At 38.7% G+C, this 19864-nt stretch overlaps 1 protein-coding gene across 5 annotated transcripts; it reads right to left on the reverse strand.

Moving 5' to 3' along the window:
* Positions 1 to 485: 485 nt before the first annotated feature.
* On the reverse strand, positions 486 to 18882 carry LRRC59 (leucine rich repeat containing 59). 5 transcript variants are annotated; one of them, XM_058171374.1, is made up of 9 exons: positions 18758 to 18794; positions 17483 to 17565; positions 16468 to 16625; positions 11419 to 11478; positions 10245 to 10403; positions 9697 to 9801; positions 5502 to 5574; positions 1869 to 2042; positions 486 to 1148 (listed from the first exon to the last, which is right to left on the reverse strand). In XM_058171374.1, the coding sequence occupies exons 3-9, from the start codon at positions 16570 to 16572 to the stop codon at positions 907 to 909; spliced, it is 918 nt and encodes a 305-aa protein (XP_058027357.1). In that variant the 5' UTR covers positions 16573 to 16625; positions 17483 to 17565; positions 18758 to 18794; the 3' UTR covers positions 486 to 906. The 5 variants fall into 5 exon arrangements, with proteins under 5 accessions (XP_058027357.1, XP_058027356.1, XP_058027355.1 ...); XM_058171373.1 differs by lacking the exon at positions 17483 to 17565 and having other exon boundaries at positions 18758 to 18882; XM_058171372.1 differs by lacking the exon at positions 17483 to 17565 and having other exon boundaries at positions 18754 to 18863.
* Positions 18883 to 19864: the final 982 nt, after the last annotated feature.

Consider the following 19864-nt stretch of genomic DNA (forward strand, 5'->3'; position numbering starts at 1 on the left):
TTTGTTCTTTGGTCTTCAACAAAATCAGAGAATGTAGATGTCTACCAAAAGATTATATTTTGGCAGATGCAAAAGTATGTATTTGTTTCTATCTAGAGCAGTGGTTTCCAACGTGGGGCCCACGCCTCACAGGGGGGCAATTTGATTTTTAATGGGGGCAATTGGAACCTTGTTTAAACCAAGTTAATGGCCTTTTAGGCTTCCTCCGCATGAGTAGGAGTTCACTTTTTGAATAGTAAGAATTATATGTCACGAGGGGTGGGGTCAGGATTTTAGAGATGCTTAGGTAGCATGTGAAACGATGCCCACCATGGTCTGCAGAAAAACTTCTTTCCATGGAAGTTGTTCCTAGTGCTCAAAAGATTGGGGGCCTCTGCTCTAGAGAATATTAAGGCTGTAGCTATACCAAAAAGTGGGGAAACATTTTGAAAGAAGGCACTGGCAAATCATGTTCATATTGTTCATGAAGTCACCAGGAGTCAAACTGGATTTGAAGGAGTCTTTATGTAACAATAAACTTTGCTCTCAATTATATGGATGATTTAGCCATCTAGTATAATGGTTTCCATAATGAATATCTTTGCTGGAATGGTAATATGCAAAGGCTGTGCATAGTAAAGCTTTTTATAATGGCAAGCTAGCTTCACTAGATAGGCAGTCTTTTCTACAGATCAGAAGTCTATGGTTTGCAGGCTCCACTCTGGAGGAAGAAAACGTTGTTTATCAAAAAGAACTGCAAAATGATACAGTAAAGAAGATCTGGGCCATATTTCGATTCTGTTTAAAGCCACCATTGCAAAACAAATGAAAGTGATTTTCACCAGAGTTTAATTCCATAGGAATTCTGGCTATGTTAATGGGGGGGGGGGAAGCAGGAAGCAAGAGTCCTTCAGAGCTCAGGCAGCATTATTGCTGTGAGTTTGGCTGCAGTATATTTTGAAAAATTTCACGACTTGGTAAAAAGGTTAATGCATCCTCATACAGCGTGTTCACACTGACACACAGTGGCTGGTGCTGTAGCTCTGTAACCCTACAAACAGCCAGAGCGCTCAGGGCACCTAACAGGAGAAGCAGAAACATCTTCAGCAAAATTCTAGACCAAGAGCGTTCCTTTTTCAGTGGATGTGACAGATGGGAAACAGAGGGTTCTGTAAAACAAACAAACAATGGGAACAAGAATGTGGTATTAAACTGACCGCCAAATAAAAATAAATTCCATGCTAAGCAGAAAAATTAATTTTGCCTCAGATCTAACTCCATAAATTCAAAGTACATCCAGTGTGAAATCATCTCTTGCTATTTAAATAACACAAAGCATAGCAAGTAAATTAACTGGACTCTTCATGTTTAACTGATCCTATCAAGGCAAACATATGAGGGTTGTTAAATTCAATCCAAATAGTTCAGGGAACCTTCATATTCAGCCAAGATCTTTCTGTACTTTAAGACTTCTGCTGCCCAGAGAATGAGTGCTGTGATATCAGTTTAATTGGCACTGTTTCCTAATGGCTAACTTATTAGCCTTGCTGATGCAAAAAATAAAAGGCTAATATTAAGGCTAAATTATATAACCACAATCTACTTCTCAGTTCTGAGAGCTGGCATCAGAAAGAGACGGGGCAAATAAAACATCTCAGTAGATATGTGGATTACTCTCTCTCTCTCTCTCTTTCTTTCTTTCTTTTTGCCATTTTTGGATTCATCCCCCTTATGGGTTTTCAGCTGTCTGTAGATTATTAAAGACATATATGTGCTGTGTCCTTGTTAGTCTTTCTGTGACGACATAGATAACAAACTTAGTCGTGATAATTTCTTCCCTATTTCAGATAATTCTTATATTTCTTTACGCAAGCACATTATTTTCTTACTTTGATTTTCACCCGTTTCTCTTCTTTGTTGTGTTGTCATTTTCTGCTTTGCAATTCTAAGGGCATCATACTCTCTTCTCCGACGTTCTTTCTCTTCAGCCTTCTCCCGCTTACGTAGTTCCCTTTCTTGAGCCTCTCTCGCTTGCCGCTCTGCTTCGCGCTTCTTCTCGAGCTCTGCACACAACCATAAACCAAAAATATTTGCTTTAGAAGACTGCCCCTTCATACTGCTCTATCCAATCAGGAGAAACAGGCATTGCAAATTTATCTCAAATAAGAAAGCTGCATTTACCAAAAAGGCTCTCCTGTATTTGCATCCTGCACAACCAAGGTTGCCTGCAAGGCAAGTCTTATCAATTTCCATGCTGTAATATAGGAAGTATTGAGAACACAGAGTAGTGGTGTTAGCTTCTCTTCGCCATTCACCAGCCAAATCAACTCTTCAATACATAGCCGTTTTGTAAAGTAGACCTCAACTTGTGACCAGAATTGAGAAATTTGTTAAGTGAGTTTTGTCCCATTTTACAACTTTTCTTGCCACATTTGTTAAGTGAATTACTGCAATTATTAGATTAGTCACATGGTTGTTAAGTGAATCTGGTTTCACATTGACTGCTTGTCAGGTCGCAAAAGGAGATCACATACAGTAACTGCAGGACATGGCAACCATCATAAATATGAACCAATTGCCAAGCATCCAAATGTAAATCACGTGACTATAGGGATGATCCTGCAATAAATGTGAAAAACAGTCATAAATCATTTTTTTTCAGTGCCATTGTAATTCTGAACTGTCACTAAATGAACTGTTACAAGTCGAGGACTACCTGTACGGCATACTATCAATAAAAAACACTGAAAAGAGTTTGTTTATGCTAAAATGGCAGTGCCAATCTTCTACTGCAAAAATGTATCCCTACGATTTATATTGATATTGTTTCCTGATTGCTTATTTGTTCCCTATTACTATCATTAAGTGTTGTGCCTTATGATTCTTGATAAAGGTATCTTTTTTTTAATGTACACTGAGAGCATACGCACCAAGGCAAATTCCTTGTGCCTCCAATCACACTTGGCCAATAAAAAATTCTATTCTATTCTATTCTATTCTAGTCTAGTCTAGTCTAGTCTATTCTATTCTAGTCTAGTCTAGTCTACTCTAGTCTAGTCTAGTCTAGTCTAGTCTAATTTTATCACTCAGCGAAGCTGTGTTTATCTTTCCGCAAGGCACTAAAGCCTCATTTGGCTAGCTGCTTCTTGCTCCTCTGAATAAAGATGTGCTACCCACAGTGTGATATTTACAGCTTTCAAACCCCCACAATTCATACCACTGAAACTCAGCAGCAAAATGGCTGGATTTTGTGGTATAATTTTGACCAGATGAAAAGAAAAAAATGGTATAGTTTGCCAAGGAGAAGCCTTCTGCTCCCATTGTTAACCTTTTGCAAAAGCAACAGCCATTAGATAGAAGACAGAAATTTGTCAATTCAGAATGGTAACTGGAAAGTTAATGAATATATTGGGGGCAACCATGAAGAGAACCCCTCAAATCTCTGGAATAGAAAGGACATATAAGGCATCTGAAAGGACATGAGACATTTGAAGTAGTCCTTCATCTGTATGAATGGGTAGGCACCGAGTTCCCATCTGAAACAACTTGGTGCATTTATTATGTCAAGGAGTTCCATTTCTGTAAATTAAATACAAGTAGGTTCCCTATTTAGGAATGATGTAATAATAGGGGAGGCAGGAATATTGTATCCAGCACAATCAAGAGGACAGTCAGGTACACTCCCCCCCCACAAAAAAAAACTAAGAAGTAAAAGGCTGTTAATTCAAGAGAAAAGCCTATAAAAATAGCACAAATAACCTAAAGTAGTTATTATTTTTTTAAAAAGCCATGTACCAAATTTTGCTTTGGAACAGAAGGCTATTTTAAGGGGGTGCTTTAATCTCAGCTTGAATTGTTTAAGAATTACTTAAGAATGTTAATCTCTCTTGTGACTAATCATTACCTATTAAAGAAGTGGGAGGAAGTGAGGGATTGTGTAAGAAAATTTATTTTATTCAAGATCTTAATAACAGATTTCATTCTTAAGCGTGAAAATGACCTGGATGGTGCTAGTGAAAGTCATTCAAGTGCCCTCTCTGACAAGACTAAGTGAAATAGTCAACAGTTTATTGAAGGACTGTGTGAGAGAGGGAGGGGGAGAGGGAGAGGGGGGGGGTGGGATGGGTGGGTGAGAGAGAGAGAGAGAGAGATGGCACAAAAATAAAAATATGCTGCCAATAACATTCTGACTACACATGATGAAAAATCTCCTGTTCCCAGTCATATAAAATGTTTAGATGAAAAGGTATTAACAATTGAAACATACTAATACTTTGTCACAGTCAAATATCTTTCAGCCAAACTACAAGAGAGTTCAGCTTGGGTGGGGAAAAGTACTGTATCTTATAGACAGCAAATGACTGTTCTATTCTACAGAACAAATTATATCTACAACCTTAACTTTGTGAGTATGTGCAATGTGTCTGTATCACCTTGGAAAAAAGTATTGTAACTTGGAGGCTGTAGCTGCCCTTTGTACTCCAGCAAACAGATTGCACCAACAACCTCCATTTTTTTCTGTGTATCTGTCAGCAACTCAATATAATCCTTTATATATAGTAGCAGCCACACTGGATTTGAACAAATATCTACTGTCTATCATGTGTACTCAATTTTTCTACCAATTAGTCCAATTAAGAAGGCAGAATGACCTCAAGGATAACATAACCTGACTTCCCACAATTCATGTTCTTCTCACTGATTACATAATAATGACTTAAATTAAAGTTGCAATACTGAAGCAACTGGAAAGCAACACAAAAAGAAGAAATGTATATCAAATTCTTTAGACATTTGCTTCAGTTACCATCATTTAATTTATGTAGTGCCAAGGAACTGATCTCTGATACCAGTTTTGAGATGAATCATCACAGGGTGAATTAAAACACTTCACATGTGAACACTTGATAAAATTGTTAAGCGTGGGATGGGAAGGAAACCATTCTCTCAAACAGGGCATTGACCCTGGATAATCTCCATTCTATATACTGATGTAAAAAATCTCCACTTCTCAAATGCAATCAATGCATCTTCAATATCTTTTTTAAACTTATATTAATTAGCTTGTATTAAACATATATTAATCAGCTTGTAGAGGAAGAAAATATGGTGCAGAGTAAAAAATGCCTGTGTTACCTTCCTAACCTTTGGAAGGGCATCCCATCTCTCCCATCCGGCATGTAAAACCCACACACAACACCAAAAACCCCACACTCGATCCACACTTACAAGCAAGTCACAGAGTTAATTTGTTAAAGGAAGTGAGGAAGATAGATCTAGAGTACAGATATAAGCATACTAGAAAAAAAGAATGTAGATAAGTCAGAATTAATAGGAAATAATGATTTATAATACAGAAAACATATACCAAAGAGCTTGGTGTTAACTCAATTTTGTGAGAAAATGCTTGCTTCACTGGTAATAAGCCCCATTTGAGTTAAAAACTTATCCTGTGTAAATGAGTTGTGTCATTCCCCAAAGAAAGCCCACATCACAAAATGAAACAGAATCGTTACATTTACCCTGTTCTTTCTGTAACTTTCGTTGCCTCTCACGATCTAATTCAGACTGGAGGACTCTCATATGCTGCAGTACCTACGAGACACCCATATATTAGATTTTACACATATATTAGGAGGTACACATATATTAGGTTTTACATTTACAGAACTAGGAGGAAAAGATAGCATCCTTTTCTTTAGACGCATAGAAAACGATCTTAGAAAAGATGTTTACAAAATGGAAGTTAATCTGGCCAGTCCCAAAAGTATTTCTTAGACCAAGAGGACTTGAGAGGCCATATGCGATTTAATCCAACTCATTTCTCCACCCAAATCCATTAGTGGACACTCCCATATACAGCTACATATGCGGTGCAGATTACAATGTACCACTAATAAAAAACAAACACATGGAGTAATGCCCACAGAGCAAATAATTTCCAATTAATGAAGCAAGTGAACAAAGTCACATATTACAAAAAGGAAGGGGAGAGGAACAAAACCCTCAACCTTGGGGAGAATTCAATTCCAACTGAAATGTGAAAAAATCCATTTGATCCATGAGCATTTAATATTAAATTATTCTCTTGTACCAAAACTTTCAGCAGTCATTTACATAAATATCTTGATGTTTATTCTTGAATGCCAAGGAAAATAAAAGTGTGATACGATTAAGTCTTAGGCACTTCCTGCCAATGAACATGTACTGTATCTTCCATGTCTGAAGCATTACTTAAGCATTGGAATCAAAGCCACAACACATTACATGGATTACTATAATACAAAAAACTGTATTAAGAGAACATCTAGACTAATAATTCAAGTATATGTTATGGCAAATATATTTACTTCAAAACAGATAAATTTGGTCACCTTAAAAATCAATGTCTGTTAGGGGTACCTTGGACACAATGGCCTTGGATTGAGAGGAACTGGTGTAAGCCTCAACCTGTTTGACTAGCATCTGTCATTAACTGTTCTTGTTTGATTCTTGAAGTGGTCTCCCTCTGGCCAGGCTGCCAACCCCAGCAACCCCTGTAGGGATCTGGCTACTTTGCATGCAACTGTTAGGCCCTGGATTAAGGCTGGAATGATAGCAGGAACCATTGAGGGAACTTGAAAAAAAGCATGTCCATAACATTTCATAAACGTTTGCTAGCATCATTCCCTGTACTTTTTCCAATGCCACAAGGGGTTATTTCCTAAAGTCCAGCACCCCTCTTAATGTTCTCTGCAGATGGAATGACTGCTCTGCAGACAGACATAGAAAAGAGCAAATTCCTACTATCACCTGCTATCAGCTGCAATGTCTGTGCAGAAAGAACGAGGGAACTCATCTTCCCTGTTAAGCCACAATTTCTGAGGAACTGAAGTTGTCACTGTCTTCTCCCTTAAGGGCAACCTGGTGAGCAGGTGTTCAGATAGTTGCAAATATGGACAAACTGAATTCTCAAGTGTCCTATCCACATCATCGCTTGGATGCCAAAACAAACTGAAGGGGAAAGGCCCTGAATTGTGGAATTGCTCCTTCCTATATGTAACTATGAGGAACATCCAGCGAGCCTGCTTAATGGGAGCCTGCAAATAGACTTTTACTTAGCTTATAGAGGCTGGCTAATTGTCTAGAATGATAACCTCAGCTGTGGATCTTAAGCTCTCCATCCTAAAAATCTGCCATCTAATCAATCAGTTCAGCAGCTTAAGGCTTGGAATTGCTCTTAAAGACCTCCTTTGATACCTAAATACAATTAAGAGTATACTGGAATTTGTCTCCCAGGTTGATAAGCTGGCTTGTCACAGATGGTATATAGAAGGGGTCCCCAACCCCCGAGCCATGGACTGATATCAGTCTGTGGTCTGTTAGAAACCAGGCTGCACAACTGGAGTGAATGGTGAGCAAGCAAAACCACACACACACACCCCTCCCAAGTTCATGGAAAAATTGTCTTCCATGAAACCAGTCCCTGGTGCCAAAAATATTGAGGACCACTGTTATATAGCATTTCATCCCTTATTGTTTCTCCCCAATCCCTGAAACTAGGGAAAGCAAGAATCGCCTCTGGATTTCAGTGAAGTTGGATAGTCTTCAGAAGCCATGTGTCTTTGCAAGTACTCTCTCAAGTGTGGCAAAAGGATGGCAGATGTTCGCACATCCACCCACCTAGGAGGTGGTGGGGTTAATTTGAGGAATACTTCTCATGGAATTTATCTGCCTCAAAGTCTCTCTTGAGTATGGTTGCCATCTTGTAAGGCAGGGGTCTCCAAACTTGACTAAGACTTGTGGACTTCAACTCCCAGAATTCCCCAGCCAGCGAAGTGAATTGGGGAATTCTGGGATTTGAGGTCCACAAGTCTTAAAGTTGCTAAGTTTGGAGACCCCTGTTGTAATGTCATGGGAAGAAGGAACCAAAAGTGTTTATTATAATAACCCTGGGGAAGAGAGAAGCCAGGGCTCTTTTCCTATGTCTGCTGTTCTCCCTTCCAGATACTGATAACAAGGAACTTTCTTATTCATGTTCTCAACCAGAACAGGCTCAATTGATTCCCCAACGGATACTTATTCTACCATAGTGGTCCATCTGCCCACCATACAAAAGGTGCCAGGCTTTGACCTTCCTCGCCAGCATTGGTCAACTCTGAACAGGATCTGTACCCAACATGGTGTCTGCCAGGACTCACTGTTTAAGTGGGGTCTTGTCACTATCCCTCAGTATGACTGTGGTGCTCCTCGACTAAATAGCCACCACACTGTGTCCAAATGTCCACCAAAAGCTTACACTGGCCCAATGTCTGATTTTTTCAACATAGACCACTCTGTCCTTGAATGGCTGGGTGAACATTAACATTTGAACTACCATAAGTCCATGTATTTTCTATACGCTAAATAAATAAATAAATCTGCCCATGATTGAGTTGTAAGTTGTGTCACTCCGCTATCTCTAGCCATACATTGTAGACTGCCTAGAGTTGTGTCCACTATTAGTTACACTGTTCTATAGATTTTGGCTGTACCCTCTCTCAGGAACTTCTTTTCAATACCGTGAAAATTTGAAGAAAACTCACCAAGTGAAGGCCATAAAACTTGCCATTCCAAAGATTTTTAATACTTGAAGAGCAGTAAATAAAACTAATTCCAAATGTGATTGAAATGTGGTTCAGTCAGGCTTTATATCCATATAGGCTACATTACAACTATGAGCTTAGTTGCAACCCCTTGACTCTCAGCCACTCAACTCACAAGCTGACTCCATAAACCCAGTTCCTATGGTCTACCAAAGAGCATTTGGGTGATCTCACTGTCTCTCTTTTCTGCCAGCCAACCAGGGTTCAACTTCTGGCTACTGATCTCCACCCTAATTGCTCTGACCTAGGCTTCCTTAGAAATTAAACAACACAAGCTTAGTCCCGGCAAATCTCTTTACTTCATACGGCTGTAAATTACTTTCATTTACAGTCCACAAGGCTTGATAAACTTTCAGAGGAAAGTTATCAACACCCACCTATCTCACGTGGAACGCTGCCAAAGAGCTAATTTCCAGACGCAGGGCAAGGCCAAACTTGGCATAGAGTCACAAACAGAATTTTCAAATCTTGAATTGGTCAGATGAACTAATTGCTTCCTGCAAAAGCTCACGTCTCGTTCACTTCTCTTTTATGTCTTATGGGAGGGGCCAATCATCTCCAAGCCTTACTCCCAAGTCAACCCTGTTTCCTTAATTGTTCCTGTCTCCTGGCAGCTCTGCGCATGCACGCACTGGGAACAGGCTCACGCTGTTCTTCTGCCTCACTGATGTCCGACTTCAGTGTCTTTGAAGGCAGAAAAAAACTACCAGATGGCCTTGGCCCTTTCTCTGCCTCCGACTTGTCCAAGCCTTCCCCAGACTCCAGGATTGGCCCATGTTCCTCCCCAATCTCCTCACTGTCCGAATCTGCTGCCAGCTCTGCTGGTGGGCCACAACACTAATGTTGTGCCTGTCCACCAGGGACATCTAGCTCACCACATCCTCACTGGAAGTGTTGTCTGCCAGCTCTTGATATGGAAAGAAAGGCACTAGAAAAAACCACCTATAGTAATTTCTTTTAAAAGGTTCATTTTTTTAATTTTTGAATTGGGACATTTTGTACTGTAGAGTGAGAAAATGACACAGAATATTAAAAAATTGTCTCAAAGGTGAAAGAAGAATATTGCATCAAAAGAAAAAGTGAATTAACTTACTCTGACAGCTGCCAGTTTACACTGTTTTTCATCCAAGCAATCTCCAGCTACCTTCGCTAGTGTCGGATCCAAAGGGTTGTCTTTCAGATCAAGCCATTTCAGGTTCTAAAAAGGAAATGCATGGAAAATCATGGAATCTTAATTTTCAGTTTTACTCTTTGGAAGCATTCTGAGCTGTGGTGGCGCAGTGGTTAGAATGCAGTACTGCAAGCTACTTCTGCTGAGTGCCAGCTGACTTCAGTTTGGCAGATCAAATCTCACCAGGCTCAAGCTTGACTCAGCCTTCCATCCTTCTGAGGTCAATAAAATAAGGACTCAGATTGTTGGTGGCAATATGCTGGCTCTGTAAACCGTTTAGGGAGGGCTGTAAAGCACTGTGAGACAGAATATAAATCTAAGTGCTATTGCTATTCTAATTAGTTCTGCCCTCAGTGTTTCGGAGAAAGAACAGTACACTAAATGCACCCTTATTTCTGGACAATGATAGAAAAATCTCCAATATGACCTAGGCTGAACCCAATCCAAGAGTTATAAAAGAACAGAAGTACCTTGAGTTGGGCAAAACTAACAGGCAAAGTAGCCAATCGATTGTTCAGCAGATCCAAGTGTTGCAAGTTGATCAAGCGCCCAAAGTCTGATGGTAGATTCTGAAGCCGATTTTTGCTTAAATCCAATTTTACCAGATGGGTCAAGCTGCAGAACTCTGACTAGAACCCAAACATAAATAAAACACAAAACCATGCAATTTCTAGGAATAAGCCTAATTAAATTATTTCTGAGCAACGATAGAGAGGACGGACCTGTTAGAAAACTGAGAAGTGATATCTAAGGCTGGAGATACAAAGACTTTAAAGGCCAGTTTCTCTCTTAAGCTATTTATAAAATGGGAACACAAACTTTCTTATCGTTCTCTGTTAGATCACAACTGGGACACATGTTTTCCCACCAGAAGATGTATTGGAATGTAGTGTGGAGTTGCAGGAGGAAGGGGCTTTTTCCCACAGGGCAAGGAGGCACTGGATCTTGGAAAGTCTGATAGGCAGGAAGAGGGTTAAGATGGCACTCCACTTAGCAGTTCACAGAATATATCTATGGCTATACAGATAGTTGCTTTAGTCTGGGAATATTCTGTTTGTAGGTGAACAATAATAAAGAAACTACTCAGAAATAACTCCACATGGTTTTCTTGGGACCTCACATGGAAATACACAATGCACCAAGCATGCTCTAAGGAAAAAAAAAGTCATTTTAAAAAAAAGACTATTATTTGAAGATCATACGATCTCATTTGCAAATCTACACGAAGAACAAGTTTGGTACTGCCTAATGTCACCCTCACACTAATATCTGCTGGCATATTATAAAGCTGTATGTCATGTCTCTTCATTATGAAATGAATGTGTACATAAAAAAAAATTAACTGCACATCCCTCCAACTTATTTGATATATGGGTTTGCATCACATTTTTAAGGCACATAAGCATGTTCGATTTGCTTAGTGTATTGCATGTATGCAGCTACTGTGATTTATAACCACAATTTATGGCTTAGAAACTCAATCTATAAATTATTTAGCACTGTCCTCTTCAGTGACTCTGGCATCCAATCATCAATGGCCTTATCTCAGAAAACAACAGCTAAAGCTCCTTTGATTTTACCACAGAAGACTGTGTTTAACATCAATAATGAAAAGTTCCTCCAAGATATAAGGTTGAAACTCACCGGTAAAGTAGCAAGATTATTACAGGACAAATCCAAAACAGTTGCCTTTGGAAGTCCTGCCTGAAAAAGAGCCAAAGAATTAGAATTAAAAATTGTACCGTACATTTATTAACTGACAATAAATCACTGTAACCTTAATATTACATTGCGATACCAGAAACCTTCAGAATTTAATACTTTCTACAATATGGGCAAGCTTTCATTTTCATTAGATAGCAACATCCCAAAAATACTCATTTACCACACAGGTGGTTCACACTTAACCACTATCCAACAATACTACACTCTGTTCTCAAAGTTACAACTGCCATACCGCCACCATCACCACCTGTGGTCATGTGATCACATGTGAACACACTTTGGACACTTGGCAAGCAGCTTGCATTACAACCAGTTGCAGCATCCCACATCATATAACCATTTTCAACATTTTTGCCAGTTTCTGGCAAAACTGCAGAAAATGCACATTGAAGAGAATGGATTTACACATATTTGCTTAATGACTGTGGTGACTTGCTTTACAACCATAATAAAAACAGCTGCAAAATTGAATGAGGTCACATGGTGACCTCATTCTAATGGTTAGAATGACTGAGCATCAAAAATTCTAGGCTCAATTATGATAAGTAAGGATTACCTATATTATAGTTATGGCCTCGTCATATTTTAATTTAGAATTCAATTATATCATTTAAATCCCATGAGATTTGTCAATGAATTAGAAATGGGACTTTTGGTTTTGTATTTTTTAAACCGAGCTATATGAGGCAATGGAAATCAGAAGTTGCTCACGTAACTGGAAATGCTTGTATAAACTATCATTCCTACATGCTCCACCTGATCATAAATATTTTCTTTTTATCACTGTGCTTTCATGTGCCCTTTTCCATTATCCCACCTCCAGCCTGTTTAAAGACTGCTGTTTCCCATGGAAGGAAACAGGAATTTCAAGATAAACTGCTGAGAAGGGGATAGGACGCTTAATTCACCCCGCCTACTCCTATGAACTTGAGCAGAGCTTTAGTGATCACAAAATTTTACAAGATGGCAAAGCCACAGATTTCTCTTTGTATTATCTGGAGTTCCATAACCAGCTGAAAGATATGAAGCTTTAAGAAAACTAAACTTTTCTGAAGTTTGACAATCTAGAAGTTTCTACAAAATAAAAGGCAACAATACCTGAACAAGAAGAAACTTTCCCACAACCACATACAAAAGATCCACATGATGGAAGTCAAGAGATTTCAGGGGAAATCTGAAATCTCTTGACCTGTTTCCATCATGTGCATCTTTTGTTATTTATTTATTTATTTATTTTTTATTACTTTTTTTACAACAAACAAACAAACAAAAAAAATACATTATTACACCCTTGTGCTATACATAAAAGGAAGATTTGGGTCTTCGGATATATCCTCATGATTGCCAAAATCCACGTTCTCGAGGTACAGGTACTGAAGCGTCCAATGTTCCAAGCGCAAAGTCCACAAATGGTTTCCAAGTCTTCCAGAAAATATCTTCTTTATACACACCACTTCTAATTTTAATATCACATGTCATTTTATCATTTAAAGCTAATTTCCACATTTCAGAATTCCACTCTTCTATTCTAAAAATCACATCTAGTTTCCAATATCTAGCTATTATAATTCTACCTATTATAATCATAATTCTAATCAATTCTTTTTCATATTTTGTTAATTCTATTTCCTTAATTACCAACAATAATATAGTTTCCACTCTCAATGTTATTACTTTCCCCATCATTTCAAATATCATTTTCTCCAATTGTTGCCAAAACTCTGAAAAAGATATATAAGCATTTGATAGAATTTGAGGAAATGACAGGATTGAAAGTAAATTGGTCAAAGTCAGAATTATTGATGGATAGTAATGGTTAGAATGACTGAGTATCAAAATTCTAGGCTCAATTATGATAAGTAAGGATTACCTATATTATAGTTATGGCCTCGTCATATTTTAATTTAGAATTCAATTATATCATTTAAATCCCATGAGATTTGTCAATGAATTAGAAATGGGACTTTTGGTTTTGTATTTTTTAAACCGAGCTATATGAGGCAATGGAAATCAGAAGTTGCTCACGTAACTGGAAATGCTTGTATAAACTATCATTCCTACATGCTCCACCTGATCATAAATATTTTCTTTTTATCCACTGTGCTTTCATGTGCCCTTTTCCATTATCCCACCTCCAGCTTGTTTAAAGACTGCTGTTTCCCATGGAAGGAAACAGGAATTTCAAGATAAACTGCTGAGAAGGGGATAGGACGCTTAATTCACCCCGCCTACTCCTATGAACTTGAGCAGAGCTTTAGTGATCACAAAATTTTACAAGATGGCAAAGCCACAGATTTCTCTTTGTATTATCTGGAGTTCCATAACCAGCTGAAAGATATGAAGCTTTAAGAAAACTAAACTTTTCTGAAGTTTGACAATCTAGAAGTTTCTACAAAATAAAAGGCAACAATACCTGAACAAGAAGAAACTTTCCCACAACCACATACAAAAGATCCACATGATGGAAGTCAAGAGATTTCAGGGGAAATCTGAAATCTCTTGACCTGTTTCCATCATGTGCATCTTTTGTTATTTATTTTATTTTTATTTTTTTATTACTTTTTTTACAACAAACAAACAAAAAAAATACATTATTACACCCTTGTGCTATACATAAAAGGAAGATTTGGGTCTTCGGATATATCCTCATGATTGCCAAAATCCACGTTCTCGAGGTACAGGTACTGAAGCGTCCAATGTTCCAAGCGCAAAGTCCACAAATGGTTTCCAAGTCTTCCAGAAAATATCTTCTTTATACACACCACTTCTAATTTTAATATCACATGTCATTTTATCATTTAAAGCTAATTTCCACATTTCAGAATTCCACTCTTCTATTCTAAAAATCACATCTAGTTTCCAATATCTAGCTATTATAATTCTACCTATTATAATCATAATTCTAATCAATTCTTTTTCATATTTTGTTAATTCTATTTCCTTAATTACCAACAATAATATAGTTTCCACTCTCAATGTTATTACTTTCCCCATCATTTCAAATATCATTTTCTCCAATTGTTGCCAAAACTCTGAAAAAGATATATAAGCATTTGATAGAATTTGAGGAAATGACAGGATTGAAAGTAAATTGGTCAAAGTCAGAATTATTGATGGATAGTAATGGTAATGAGTCTGAGAATATGCAAGAGCAATTTGGGATAAGGATTAAAAATACATTGAAATATTTGGGTATAGTGCTTTCACTTAAGGTTAAAGAATTGAAAAAACTTAATTATGATGTGGTGATTAACGAAATTGAGAAGAAGATAGATAAATATAAAATTTTAAAGTTGTCTTGGTTTGGTAGAATTGCAATGTGTAAGATGATGTTGCTGCCCAAGTTCAACTTTTTATTCGAGATGCTACCACTAAATTTGACAGAGAAAGATATTGAAGGATATCAGAAAAAACTGGATAAATTTTGCAACGGTGGCAAAAGACCTAGATTAGTGAAGAAAATGTGGTATCAAAATCAAAAGGAAGGTGGATTAGGAATCCCCAAATTATTTAATTATTACTGTGCGTATGGTATCCGGATAGTGGTAAAAATACTTAAAGGTGAAGATAACTATTGGAGAGACTTAGAGTTAAGGGATATAGAAATTTGGATCAAGGTGGTTTTAGATAAAGCAAATTTAAAATGTGTAAGTAGAAGTTATTGGTTAAAGGATTAAGTAAAATGTGGAACAAATTTGTTAAAATTTTAATTCGGATATAATCTTTTGGGGAGACAACTGAATTTGGCCGATTAAAAATAATATAAAACGTAATGAAGTGATTAAAGAGGAAAATATAGAAATTATTAGAGATTGGATAAAAGTTATGGAAATGAAAGGAGGAATAAAGAAATTATTGAAAAATTAGGGTTAAGTTGGTTTGAAAAAATACAGATAGAAAAATGGACAAAAAAACTAAAGGAAAATTATTCGATAAATAGATGTGAAACTGAATTTGAATATTTAGTATCTCGGATTATGAAAGATGAAATTGGGCTAAAGGGACTCGTTAGTAGGGTTTATAAGATTATAAATTCTGATGAAAAATTACAAAGAGTGATGAGGACAAATTGGGAAAAAGATCTTAATATTGAAATACCAGAGTCAGATTGGAATGTGAATTGGAAGAGTAGAATTATGAGAACTTTATCTATAAGGATTAAAGAGCACAATTATAAAGTTGTTTGGAAATGGTATTTGACTCCAGTAAGATTGTCACAAATGGATAAAAAAATTAGTAAAAAATGTTGGAGATGTGAGATGGAATTGGGGACTTATGAACATATGTGGTATAATTGTGATAAGGTTAAAAAGTTTTGGCATGTGCATCTTTTGTATGTGTGCAGTTTCAGACAACAGCCAGTAAGCATGTCATGATGCTGGGCTGTTGACTACAGAAAGCAAAACAGCGGTAGGGTTTTGAATGTTTCCTTGAAGAAAATGTATGTGGATTGTGGGAAAATTTCTTCTTGTTCAGGTATTGTGTTTTATTTGTGATTCCCTGCTGTTAAGTATGCCTAACATCAAGAATAAATGGAAAGCCTACACTTTAATTAAATCTACACAGTATTTCAGTGGTGCAATGGCTCAGCAGTTCAGATGTTGAAGCTTGTTGGCTGGAAAGCCGGCAGCCCAGGTTTGAGAGCCAAGCATTGCACAATGGGATGAGCTCCCATCCTCACCCCAGCTCCTGCCAATCTAGCAATTGAAAAGCAGGAAAATGTGAGTAGATAAATAGGTATCACTTTGGTGGGAAGGTAACAACACTCTGTGTTGTCATGCTGGCCACATGATCAGAGATATATCTTTGGTGGCTCAATGGCCCTTGAAATGGAGATGAGCATTGCCCTCTAGACAGCAATGACTAGCAGAGCAAAATCCACAGGGACTCTTTTACCGTGTTTCATAATTATGTTACAATTATGTTATACACCTGTTATTCTACAGGCCATAAAAAACAGATACCTACCAGCTCTTTAACTGGAACCTCATTCAGATCACATAAACTTAAATCCAATTCATTGCCATCTAGTTTGTCCTTCAAATTAATTCCTTTTCCTCCAGATTTTGCCATAATTTCCAATGAAGCAAAATCGTCCAGCCAATCTGATAAATATACTTATGTTCCTAAGGAAATAGAAAGATTCAGGTTTCAAATATTAGTGCTGTAGACAAATACCGGTATTATTAGCTAGTTACTTTACTGGTTACTTTTCTGAAATATTGTTGTAACTTTAATGTACGTCAGTAATAAACACTATCTGTGTTGGTTATATTAAAAAGCAAGCCCTATAGAATATAGCAACCAATTATAGCAATTATAGCTGCTTCGTATTGGCTCAGAAGCTGGGTCAGTCCTGGTTAAAACCTGAAAGTGTGGCTATTAGAAAATGTTGGGGAGCGGGCCACAAAGTTGAAAAGCATCCTAGAAATAGGCTATGACAAATAACTTTTCTACTGTTGTTTTTTTTTACAAAACTGCATGGACCAGAAAGTCACCAGAGGCAAAGCTCTATTCCAAAAAGGTGGTATGTACCATATCAACTGATAAAGCTATATATATTCCAGAAATAATGAGAGATTCCAATTCTATTTAAAAATTAAATAGTTTCGAGGGGGGGGGGGAAATAACATTTTTACTTATGTGGGAAGCTGCTAGGTGACTCTCCAGAATCTATGGGACATCACACTGAAAAGGCTCGGACACTTACAACTACCCACCTAACTTCATTCTCTTAAAAAAGGGTGAGTGGAAATATTCCTTCAGCCAGACATTCCAGCTCCAAGCTGTTCAGGACATTAAAGTCAGCACCAAGAGTCTGAAATGGGGCTAGAAATATACTGAGAAGATAGGCCCTATATTGCCCTTTTCTCAAAAACGAGTGATCACTTGGGCAGGAAAAGGAACTCAAGCTTAAATCGAGGGCATCTTTCACTATATCCCAGAGACAGACCTAGGATGGAAGCAAAGCCAGTTTCCTAACCTTAAGGAATTAAGTCCACCAAAACTATTTGATATGTCATCCCTTGCAATTTTTCAGAGTTGATGTTGGAAAACTGAAAAGAACTGTAAAATTAATGTTTATTACTTGCAGATAAAGTTATAATCCTTTTTTTAAAGAGGAGAAACCCACTGCTTTTCATCAGGTGATACAAACAGGCTCCCCCCCCCCATGATAATTTCCAGCGGGGAATTCTGCAGCTGCTGAATCTCTGTCAAGCCAAGATAAGGAAGGAAACAAGGTGAAATCATACAAAATTAATTGGGTATTTTTGAAATCAAGAGAATAACAGAGCTGGAAGGAACCTCAGAGGTCTTTTAGTCCAGGGGTCTCCAACCTTGGCAACTTTAAGACTTGGGGACTTCAACTCCCAGAGTTCCAAACCCAGCAAAGCTGGCTGAGAGGGGAGTTGAAGTCCCCAAGTCTTAAAGTTGCCAAGGTTGGAGACCCCTGTTCCAGTCCAACCCCTTAGTCAGGCAGGAAACCCTAATACCATTTCAGACAAATGGTTGGCCAATCTCTTCTTAAAAACTTCCAGCGTTAGAGCAATCACAACTTCTGGAGGCAAGTTGTTGCACTGATTAATTGTTTTAACTATTAGGAAGTTTCTCCTCAATTCCAGGTTCCGTTTTCACAGGTTTTGTGGCATGCAATCCTTAGCGGGGGCTAACTGGACCAGTTTAGCTAAGGTTTCCGAGATTGACGAGACACCAGAGCACGGACTAAGCACACAGGCAGGACCCGTTAGCGTTAAACTGAAACGGGGTTGACTACTCGAGCAGAGCCTTCTCCAAGACTTGCAAGCCACGGAGTGAACAAGACGGAAAGAGGCACCGGCAGTTCGAGTCCCACCGCGGCCAAGCCCAGCCCGGGTTGGACTTTGGACTTCTCCGCAGGTTGTTCGCCGCTCACGAGCAACCCTCGTCCCTCTCTCCGGTGCCAGAAAAACAGAAGCCCCTCCTGTGCAGCGACTCAAAAAAGGCCCCGCAGCAGCAGGAGCTGCTACACCCACTTCCTCCCGCGCTAGCTAGTGCTACCCACCCACTAGCCTTGCCACGCCGCGCTAGCCGACGAGGACGGCAACTGCAGCAGGCAAGCCGAAAACCAAGCCAGCCAGTGGGCTTGAGAGAGAGAGAGAGAGAGAGAGTAAGAGAGAGAGAGACAGCCAGAGACGCCTCCACCCAAAGACCAAAGCGCTCGGGGTGGGACCCCTCTCTGCCGAAGGAGAACCGCGCGCGGAGGCGCCCACTCACTCACGCGCCACTGCCGCGCCCGCCCGGGCCAGCCGCTTCCGGACCTCTCTCTCTCTCTCTCTCTCTCTCTCTTCGGGTCCCCCTCCCACGTTTGAGAACAACCAGCGAGAGAAGCCACGTAGCAGCGAGAGCGCCCAGCGGAAATCAGGAAATGGCCTCGCAGCGCCCTCTGGAGGCTATAAATGCCCTGATGCTCAGTTTAACCCTTTTTAATCCCGGTGCTGTGGAGAGGGGGGAGGGAGGAAGAGTTACGCTCGGGAAGGTGCTATTAATTAGAATATTAGATCGTCATCATCTCAACGAAACGTGTCCGCAAGCGGCAGTTTCCTTTTTAATTTTTTAATTTTAAAAGCGGAATAGAAAGTTTAGCAGTCATAACGTGACACCCACAGTTCGTTTAAGGTTCTCCAGGATACAGAAGGCGTTAAACTGGAACCTCCCTGCTGGTGACAATAGCACAATAGGTAGAATTTTTGATAGCAATGTGGAAGTGCTTTGCCACTTCCTTCTAGCGATCTTTTTGCAGTTCCTCAGTCTAGTCGACACCTTCACAGAGTCCTAAATGGGTCGACCTTCGTTTGGCCCAGCTCTTAACTGGCTTCTGTTACAATGCTCTGTATCTCTTTGTTTTTCAGCATTTATTGATTTTTGCCAGAAAGAAGAAGCAGCAACAGCAGTGTGAACATTTAAAACATAGATCATCTTCCTCCTCCTCCTGTTCTTTCTCTTTCTTTTTCCTCCTCCTCTTCCTCCTGGTATTGAACAGAGTGTCTCTTTTTAAACCAATGACAGGAACATATTTGCTCTGATCCTTTGTTTTTTGAAATAATGGAGTGCTGAGATACAACCATTCTTATACAAACATGGCCTATGGAGTTTCCTAACTTTTCATAGATCAGATACAGGAACAGAGTTAAAGGATACACTAGACCTAATCATATACTGCTGGACTTTTCTTTCTTTTTGTTAATGTGTCCCTTATTCATACTAGCAGAATAAGTTTTATTTACAAGTGTACAAGTGTTGCATTTTCAGGCATCTAAAATATTGATGATTTGGCCTCTGGTACTGGAGAAAATTCCTGAAAATACCATAGACAGCTTTAAACAAA

Source organism: Ahaetulla prasina, chromosome 2 (assembly GCF_028640845.1).
Source record: "Ahaetulla prasina isolate Xishuangbanna chromosome 2, ASM2864084v1, whole genome shotgun sequence".
Classification (NCBI taxonomy): Eukaryota; Metazoa; Chordata; class Lepidosauria; order Squamata; family Colubridae; genus Ahaetulla; species Ahaetulla prasina.